Source organism: Bubalus bubalis, chromosome 1 (genome assembly GCF_019923935.1).
Source record: "Bubalus bubalis isolate 160015118507 breed Murrah chromosome 1, NDDB_SH_1, whole genome shotgun sequence".
Taxonomy (NCBI): domain Eukaryota; kingdom Metazoa; phylum Chordata; class Mammalia; order Artiodactyla; family Bovidae; genus Bubalus; species Bubalus bubalis.
In genome coordinates this window covers 50,595,832-50,606,480 of record NC_059157.1, presented here as the reverse complement: position 1 = coordinate 50,606,480, position 10,649 = coordinate 50,595,832, and the positions used below count along the sequence as shown (strand labels likewise).

At 38.6% G+C, this 10,649-nt stretch overlaps 1 protein-coding gene across 1 annotated transcript; it reads right to left on the bottom strand.

Annotated features, from left to right (window-relative positions):
• Positions 1-7,560: 7,560 nt before the first annotated feature.
• Positions 7,561-8,082, bottom strand: LOC102392699 (keratin-associated protein 19-3-like). Its single transcript, XM_006071050.3, has one exon. It carries the CDS (start codon positions 8,014-8,016, stop codon positions 7,795-7,797), a length of 222 nt encoding a protein of 73 aa, XP_006071112.1. The 5' UTR covers positions 8,017-8,082; the 3' UTR covers positions 7,561-7,794.
• Positions 8,083-10,649: the final 2,567 nt, after the last annotated feature.

The window sequence follows — 10,649 nt, the reverse complement described above, 5'->3', positions numbered from 1 at the left end:
TCTTAAAGCTCAACATTCAAAAAACTAAGAATATGGCATCCAGTCCCATCACTTCATGGAAAATAGATGGGAAAACAATGAAAACAGTAACAGACTTTATTTTCTTGGGCTCCAAAATCACTGAAGATGGTGACTGCAGCCATCAAATTAAAAGATACCTGCTCCTTGGAAGGAAAGCTATGATCAACCTAGACTGCATATTAAAAAGCAGAGATGTTACTTTCCCAGCAAAGGTCCATATAGTCAAAGCTATGGTTTTTCCAGTAGGCATGGACGTATGGGTTACCATAAAGAAGGCTGAGGGCTGAAGAATTGATGCTTTTGAACTGTGCTGTTAGAGAGCACTCTTGAGATTCCCTTGGACTACAAGGAGATCAAACCACTCAATCCTAAGGGAAATCAGTCCTGGATGTTCATTGAAATGACTGATATTGAAACTGAAGCTCGAATACTTTAGCCACATGATGCAAAGAACTGATTCATTAGAAAAGACCCTGAAGCTGGGAAAGATTGAAGGCAGGAGGAGAAGTGTTCAACAGAGGACAAGATGGTTGAATGGCATCACTGACTCAATGACATGAGTTTGAGCAAGCTCCAGTAAAGCGTGAAGGACAGGGAAGCCCAATGTATGTAGTCCATGGGGTCTCAAAGAGTCAGATATGACTGAGGGACTGAACAACAACAGTAGGGCTTGTCCATATACGAGGAACTATTACTGATTGCATGCATGCAGACTTGGTCACTGCAGTCATGTCTGACTCTTTGTGACCCCATGGAATAGCCCCTCAGGCTCCTCTCTCCATGGGATTTTCCTGTCAAGAATATTGGAGTGAGTTGCCCACCTCTAGTTTTCATTCCAATCCCAAAGAAAGGCAATGCCCAAGATGCTCAAACTACTGCACAATTACATTCATCTCACATGCTAGTAAAGTAATGCTCAAAATTCTCCAAGCCAGGCTTCAGCAATATGTGAACCGTGAACTTCCTGATGTTCAAGCTGGTTTTAGAAAAGGCAGAGGAACCAGAGATCAAATTGCCAACATCCACTGGATCATCAAAAAAGCAAGAGAGTTCCAGAAAAACATCTATTTCTGCTTTATTGACTATGCCAAAGCCTTTCACTATGTGGATCACAGTGAACTGTAGAAATTCTTCAAGAGATGGGAATACCAGACGACCTGATCTGCCTCTTGAGAAATTTGTATGCAGGTCAGGAAGCAATAGTTAGAACTGGACATGGAACAACAGATTGGTTCCAAAAAGGAAAAGGGTTAAGGCTGTATATTGTCACCCTGCTTATTTAACTTATATGCAGAGTACATCATGAGAAATGCTGGGCTGGAAGAAGCACAAGCTGGAATCAAGATTGCCGGGAGAAATATCAATAACCTCAGATATGCAGATGACACCACCCTTATGGCAGAAAGTGAAGAGGAACTCAAAAGCCTCTTGATGAAAGTGAAAGTGGAGAGTGAAAAAGTTGGCTTAAAGCTCAACATTCAGAAAACGAAGATCATGGCATCTGGTCCCATCACTTCATGGGAAATAGATGGGGAAACAGTGGAAACAGTGGCTGACTATATTTTTGGGGGCTCCAAAATCATTGCAGATGGTGACTGCAGCCATGAAATTAAAAGACACTTACTCCTTGGAACAAAGTTATGACCAACCTAGATAGCATATTGAAAAGCAGAGACATTACTTTGCCAACAAAGGTCCATCTAGTCAAGGCTATGGTTTTTCCTGTGGTCATGTATGGATGTGAGAGTTGGACTGTGAAGAAGGCTGAGCGCCGAAGAATTGATGCTTTTGAACTGTGGTGTTGGAGAAGACTCTTGAGAGTCCCTTGGACTGCAAGGAGATCCAACCAGTCCATTCTGAAGGAGATCAGTCCTGGGATTTCTTTGGAAGGAATGATGCTAATGCTGAAACTCCAGTACTTTGGCCATCTCATGCAAAGAGTTGACTCATTGGAAAAGAGTCTGATGCTGGGAGCGACTAGGGGCAGGAGGAGAAGGGGACGACAGAGGATGAGATGGCTGGATGGCATCACTGACTCAATGGACGTGAGTCTCAGTGAACTCCGGGAGTTTGTAATGGACAGGGAGGCCTGGCATGCTGCGATTCATGGGGTTGCAGAAAGTCAGACACTACTGAGCAACTGAACTGAACTGAACTGAGGGGATCTTCCTGATCCAAGCATCTAACCCACGTCTTGTGCCTTGGCAAGTAATTCATTACCACATAGCTACCCAGAAAGCCCTATTTAAAAATATATTTGCCCGATTTATACCAAATACTCTTTGGTTTATATCATTACTTGAAGATAACATTAAGTTTTAGGAAAACAATTTAGAAAATCTGGTATTTTACCTATTCCTCATTTCTTGTATTGCAATGAAATGATTGTTTTTGAAAGAATAATTTTTTATTTACACTCCTCTTTACATAATTTTTAAAAAAACTTATCAAATGGAAATTTTGACCAGTTCTAGATAAATGATATTTTTGCTCCTTAATAATATTTCTGTGCATTTATTGTTTTTGCTTTTGTTCTTGTTCAGCCACTAAATCATGTCCATTTCTTTGTGACCCCATGAACTGAAGTAGGCCAGGATTCCCTGTCCTTCTCTATCTCCACAGTTGCCTCAAACTCATATCCAGTGAGCTGGAGATGCCAATCACCGTGTTCTCTGCTGTCACCTTCTCCTCCTGCCTTCATCTTTTTTTCTCCAACGAGTTCTTACTAAATTACAAATATTTTAGTGTAGTAATGATGATGCAGGTGATATGAGGGTGAAATGATGAGTTGACTGGACAAAGTTCATATTTTTCCTCTCCAATTACTTAATGACTTTTAAATCATTTTACTCAGTCTTCTCTTACATGCTTAAACTAGATGAAAGAAAAGGATGATGATGAATACAGGACAACATTATAACACCCATTATATTTAATAGATTCACAGAAAAACAGAGCTTATTTTTCCTAAAAATTTAGAAATATGGATTTTAAGATTTGTGAAATGGAAGTGTGCTCTGACCACAGTTTTAATAAAATGGAACACTACCCACAGGTATATCTAACAAGATCTGTTTTTATAAAAATATTTAAGGAGAAAATTCTTGTATTTATAATCGACAAATGGAAAAATTACATACAGGTATGTATACATACTGAATTAAATGAACCCCAAAGATCCATATTTTGCATTTCCAATTAATTAATTTATTGGTCATCAACATCAGTCATCCATCAGTGCCCAAGCTAACAAATGCCAGGAAACATGAAATAGACATGCTTATAACTAATAAATAAATAATAAATTCTCTGAAATTCTTAAAGTTTGGGTGTATATAGGCCTAGGGAAATTTCAATTCTTCAACTGAATAACGTTGTTTCAAAACCATTCTTGGTAGCAGATGTTGGGTTACTAGAGCGAGTTTAGTAGAAGCTGGAGAAACCACATCTTCTAAAGAACAGTGGACGGTGCCAGTAGCCAGACCCAAAGCTTCCAAAACCAGAGCCACATCCGTAGCCTCTGAAGCCAGAGCCAAAGCCCAGCGTGCGGAAGCTGCCGCATCCACAGCCACGGCCAAAGCCCAGGCCGCCAAAGCCTCCGCAGCCGTAGCCCAGGCCGCCGTAGTGGTCGCTGTAATGGCACATGGCGTCAGGGGTGGGGAGTCTGGTTTGCTGTTCAAGACCAGGTCCTGAGTGTGGATGTCAGCAGTGGCGGAGGGATGCTTTTATACCCTGGTCAGAACACGTGGGAAAACATGTGGTCATTCCCTTGTATCATTTGAAATCATGCATTTACTGGAGGCAAATTGTTAATCAGTTTGTTGACACAAGGAGAGGCACGCACTCATTAAAATGTTTGAGCTTGCATAACTGCCTGACTAAAAGGTCCTTGAACTCATTGCATTCTTTTTTAATTAGAGAAAAAAAAATTGTTGTCAAAGTCACAAATTTGTGTCATCAAAGTCACAAAGTAAAAATTTCCTGAATAGAATTCTTCGTTACTAAGCATATTGCATCATTCATATTTGACAGAGTTTTCTCATAAAATAATTTCTCATTTCTCATTTTTATAGCATTGTTTGGATTGCTGTGTATTAATTCCACCTAGATTTAAGTACAATGATCAAAATTTTTAAATTTAAATCTATAAAATTCTTCAAATCAATGTCAAATTTATTTCCTATTTGCATATCCATAATATATACATTAATATACAAATATTATGTGTACATAGAGCATACATATATAATATATATGCATACACACACAAGAAAACTATTTTGATTTGGCATATGGCATACAAAGCATCCTTTTTGTTTATAACTATAGTAAAATTGCTCTCAGAAGTGGCAAGGAGCTTTCCAAGGGAAAAAACTCAGTTTCATAACCTAAAAGATGATGCTGTTAAAGTGCTGTACTCAATATGCCAGCTGCTGCTGCTGCTGCTAAGTCACTTTAGTCATGTCTGACTCTGTGCGACCCAGAGATGGCCAGCAAATTTGGAAAACTCAGCAATGGCCCCAGGACAGGAAAAGGTCAGTTTTTATTCCAGTCCCAAAGAAAGAAAATGCCAAAGAAATGTTCAAACTACTGCACAAATGCACTTATCTCACATCCTAGCAAATTAATGCTCAAAATTCTCCAAGCCAGACTTCAACAATACATTAACCAAGAACTTCCAGATGTTCAAGCTGGATTCAGAAATTACAGAGGAACCAGAAATCAAATTGCTAAGAATCATTGAATCATCGAAAAAGCAAGAGCATTCCAGAAAAATATCTACATCTGCTTCATTTACTGTGCTAAAACCTTTGACTGTGTCGGTCAGTTCAGTTCAATCATTCAGTTGTGTCAAACTCTTTGTGACCCCGTTGGCTGCAGCATGCCCAGTCCTTCCTGTCCATCACCAATTCCCATAGGAGTTTACACAAACTCATGTCCATTGAGTCGGTGATGCCATCCAACTGTATCACAACAAACTGTGCAAAAGTTTTATTGAGATGAGAATATCAAACCACCCTACCTACCTCCTGAGAAGCTTGTATGCAGGGCAAGAAGCAACAGTTAAAACTGCACTTGGAACCATGGACTGGTTCAAAATTGGGAAAGGAGTATATCAATGCTGTATATTGTCACCCTGCTAATTTAGCTTTTATACAGAGTACATCATGTGAAATGCTGGGCTGGATGAAGCACAAGCTGGAATCAAGATTGCTGGGAGAAATATCAATAACCTCAGATATGCAGATGACACCAGCTTTATGGCAGAAAACAAAGAGGAACTAAAGAGCCTTTTGATGAAAGTGAAAGAGGATAGTGAAAAAGCTGACTTAAAACTCAACATTTATGAAACTAAAACCATGGCATCTGGTCCCATCACTTCATGACAAATAGATTGGAAAATAATGGAAAGAGTGAGTCTATATTTTCTTGGGCTCCAAAATCACTGAAGATGGTGACTGCAGCCATGAAATTAAAAGACATCTGCTCCTTGGAAGAAAAGTTAGACAGCATATTAAACCAACCTAGACAGCATATTAAAAATCAGCGACATTACTTTCCCGACAGAGTCCATATAGTCAAAGTTACGGTTTTTCCAGCAGTCATGTATGGATGCGTGAGTTGTACCATAAAGAAGGCTGAGAGCTGAAGAACTGATGCTTTTGTACTCTGGTAGTGGAGAAGACTCTTAAGATTCCCTTGGACTGCAAGGCAATCAAACCTAAATGAAATCAGTCCTGAATAATCATTGAAATGACTGATGTTGAAGCTGAAGTTCCAATACTGTGGCCATGTGATGCAAAGAACTGATTCCTTAGAAAAGACCCTGATGCTGGGAAAGATTGAGGGAAGGAAGAGAAGTGTTTGACAGAGGATGAGATGATTGAATGGCATCACCAACTCAATGGACATGAGTTTGAGCAAGCTCCAGGAAAGGGTGAAGGACAGGGAAGCCTGATGTTATGCAGTCCATGGGGTCAGAAAGTGTCAGACATGACTGAGGGACTAAACAGCAACAGCAGGGCTTGTCCATATACTAGGAACTATTACCTGATTGCATGCGTGCAGACTTGGTCGCTTCAGTCATCTCTGACATCTTTGTGACCCCATGGACCATAACTGACCAGGCATAGCTCTCCAAGGCATTTTCCCAATAAGAATATTATAGTGAGTTGCACACCTCAAGGGGATCTTCCTGACCCTAGCATCTAACCCAGGTCTTGTGCCTTGGCAAGTAATTCAGTAGCACAGAGCCACCCAGAAAGCCCTTTTTAAAAATATATTTGCCCAATTTATACCAAATACTCTTTGGTTTATATCATTACTTGAAGATAACATTAAGTTTTAGAAAAGCAATTTAGAAAATCTGGAATTTTACCTATTCCTCATTTCTTATATTGCAATGAAATGATTGTTTTTGAAAGAATAATTTTTATTTGCATTCCTCTTTATATAATTTTTTAAAAATTTATCAAATGGAAATTTTGATCAGTTCTAGATAAACAACTTTTCGCTCCTTGATAATATTTCTGTGGATTTAGTGTTTTTGTTTTTGTTCTTGTTCAGTCACTAAATCATGTCCGTTTCTTTGTGATCCCATGAACTGAAGTAGGCCAGGATTCCCTGTCCTTCTCTATCTCCACAGTTTCCTCAAACTCATATCCATTGAGCTGGTGATGCCAGACAATCACCTTGTTCTCTGCTGCCACCTTCTCCTGCCCTCATCTTTCCTAGCATCAGGGTTTTTTCCAATGAATTCTTACTGAATTACAAATACTTCAATGCAGTAATGATGATTAAGATGATTTAAGAGGGTGAGATGAGTAAGTTGAGTGGCCAAAGTTCATATCTTTACTATCCAGTTTCTTAATGACTTTTAGATCATTTTACTCAGGCTTATCTTACATACATAACACACTAGATGACATCAGAAAATGATGAATATAGGATAATATTATAATACTTTATAATCAATAGATTCACAGAAAAACAGAGCTTATCCTTCCTAAAAATTTAGAAATATGGATTTTAAGATTTGTGAAATGCAAGTATGCTCTGACTACAGGTTTAATAAAACAGAACACTGCTGCTGCTGCCGCTAAGTTGCTTCAGTCGTGTCCGACTCTGTGTGACCCCATAGATGGCAGCCCACCAGGCTCCTCTGTCCCTGGGATTCTCCAGGCAAGAACACTGGAGTTGGTTGCCATTTCCTTCTCCAATGCATGAAAGTGAAAAGTGAAAGTGAAGTTGCTCAGTCATGTCTGACTCTTCACGACCCATGGACTGCAGCCTACCAAGGCTCCTCCATCCATGGGATTTTCCAGGCAAGAGTACTGGAGTGGGGTGCCATCGCCTTCTCCGAAACAGAACACTACCAACTATCAATAGGTATATATAACACGTCCTGTTTTTATAAAAATATTAAAGAAGAAAATTCTTGTATTTATGATTGACAAATAAGAAAATTATACACAGGTATGTATACATACTCAGTTAAATGAACCCCAAAGATCCATATTTTGTATTTCCAAGTAGATTATTTATTGGTTGCCAACATCAGTCATCCATCAGTGCCCAAGCTAACAAATGCCAGGAAACATGCAATAGACATACTTATAAATAATAAATAATAAATATAAATAATAAATAATAAATTCTCTGAAATTCTTAAAGTTTGGGTGTATATAGGCCTAGGGAAATTTCAATTCTTCAACTGAATAACGTTGTTTCAAAACCATTCTTGGTAGCAGATGTTGGGTTACTAGAGCGAGTTTAGTAGAAGCTGGAGAAACCACATCTTCTAAAGAACAGTGGACGGTGACAGCAGCCAGACCCAAAGCTTCCGAAACCAGAGCCACATCCGTAGCCTCTGAAGCCCAAGCTGAAGCCCAGCGAGCGGGAGCTGCCGCATCCACAGCCACGGCCAAAGCCCAGGCCGCCAAAGCCTCCGCAGCCGTAGCCCAGGCCGCCGTAGTGGTCGCTGTAATGGCCCATGGTGTCAGGGGTGGGGAGTCCGGTTTGCTGATCAAGACCAGGTCCTGAGTGTGGGTGTCAGCACTGGCGGAGGGATGCTTATATACCCTGCTCACAACACGTGGTAAAACATGTGGTCATTCCCTTGTATCATTTGAAATTATGCATTTACTGGAGGTAAATTGTTAATCAGTTTGTTGACACAAGGAGAGGCACACACTCATTAAATTGCTTGAGCTTGCGTAACTGCCTAAAAGGTCTTTGAACTCATTACATTCTTTTTTGTTAGATAAAAAAAATTTGTCATCAAAAATCACAAATTTGTGTTGGCACAGTCACAAAGTAAAAATTTCCTGAATAGAATTCATTACTAAGCATATTGCATCATTCATATTTGATAGTGTTTTCTCATAAATTTTTTTCTCATTTCTCATTTTCATAGCACTCTTTGGATTGTTGTGTATTAATTCCACCTAGATTTATATACAATGATCAAAATTTTAAAATTTGAATCTATAAAATTCTTCAAATAAATGTCAAATTTATTTCCCATTTGCATGTATATAATATATACATATAATATAAAAATTCAATATGTACATATAATGTAAATATATATAATATATATGTATACACAAATGAGAAAACTATTTTGTTTTTACAAATGGCATACAAAGCATCCTTTCGGTTTATAAATATAGTAAAATTTATCTCAGGAGTGGCATGGATTTTTCTAAGGGAAAAAATTAACTTTCATAACTGTGAAAAACTTTTCACAGTCTGAAAACCATTATAAAATATTTCCTCACACCATATCCCTCTTTTCCAGAATGGACAATACCCAAAATACGGTCTAAAAATGCAGATGATCCTGGCTCTATACTTTACAGTCACTATCTTTCTTCTCTTCTCTTCATCATGATCCATGTCTCATTCTTTTTTTTTTTTAATTTTATTTTATTTTTAAACTTTACATAATTGTATTAGTTTTGCCAAATATCAAAATGAATCTACCAAAAGTATACATGTGTTCCCCATCTCTTTAAATCTCACTCAGCATTCATTCCTAGCCATGCTACATTCAGCTAGGTCTTTTGCTCTTATCCACTTGCATTTTAATTGAGATATAAATGGCATATTATTGTCGTTTCAGATGTACAATGTAATCATTCAGTATTTGCATACATTGCAAAGAGATCACCATAATAAGTCTAGTTAAATTCATCACCACACAGAAGTTAAATTTTTTCCTGTGTTAAAACTATTAAGACTTGCTGTCTTAATAACTTTCAAATGTACAATGGTATCCCCATGACATCTGTTTTGTAACTTGAAGTTTGTAACTTCTGACCACTTTCACCAATTTTACCCACCCTTCACTCTTGCCTCTGCCAACCAACAACCTGTTCTCTGTATCTATGAGCTCAGATTTTTGTTTTTGCTTTTGTTTTTTAATTCCACACATAAGTGAAATAATACGATTATACAGTGGAAGTGAGAAATAGATTTAAGGGCCTAGATCTGATAGATAGAGTGCCTGATGAACTATGGAATGAGGTTCGTGACATTGTACAGGAGACAGGGATCAAGACCATTCCCATAGAAAAGAAATGCAAAAAAGCAAAATGGCTGTCTGGGGAGGCCTTACAAATAGCAGTGAAAAGAAGAGAAGCGAAAAGCAAAGGAGAAAAGGAAATATATAAACATCTGAATGCAGAGTTCCAAAGAATAGCAAGAAGAGATAAGAAAGCTTTCTTCAGCGATCAATGCAAAGAAATAGAGGAAAACAACAGAATGGGAAAGACAGGGATCTCTTCAAGAAAACCAGAGATACCAAAGGAACATTTCATGCAAAGATGAGCTCGATAAAGGACAGAAATGGTATGGACCTAACAGAAGCAGAAGATATTAAGAAGAGATGGCAAGAATACACAGAAGAACTGTACAAAAAAGATCTTCACGACCCAGATAATCACGATGGTGTGATCACTCACCTAGAGCCAGACATCCTGGGATGTAAAGTCAAGTGGGCCTTAGAAAGCATCACTATGAACAAAGCTAGTGGAGGTGATGCAATTCCAGTTGAGCTCTTTCAAATCCTGAAAGATGATGCTGTGAAAGTGCTGCACTCAATATGCCAGCAAATTTGGAAAACTCAGCAGTGGCCACAGGACTGGAAAAGGTCAGTTTTCATTCCAATCCCAAAGAAAGGTAATGCCAAAGAATGCTCAAACTACTGCACAATTGCACTCATCTCACATGCTAGTAAAGTAATGCTCAAAATTCTCCAAGCCGGGCTTCAGCAATATGTGAACCGTGAACTTCCTGATGTTCAGGCTGGTTTTAGAAAAGGCAGAGGAACCAGAGATCAAATTGTCAACATCTGCTGGATCATAGAAAAAGCAAGAGAGTTCCAGAAAAACATCTATTTCTGCTTTATTGACTATGCCAAAGCCTTTGACTGTGTGGATCACAATAAACTGTGGAAAATTCTGAAAGAGATGGGAATACCAGACCACCTGATCTGCCTCTTGAGAAATTTGTATGCAGGTCAGGCAGCAACAGTTAGAACTGGACATGGAACAACAGATTGGTTCCAAAAAGGAAAAGGAGGTCATCAAGGCTGTATATTGTAACCCTGTTTATTTAACTTA

Coding starts and splice junctions, on each gene's coding strand:
- LOC102392699 (XM_006071050.3), bottom strand. CDS start 8,016: ATGGGCCATTACAGCGACCACTACGGCGGCCTGGGCTACGGCTGCGGA.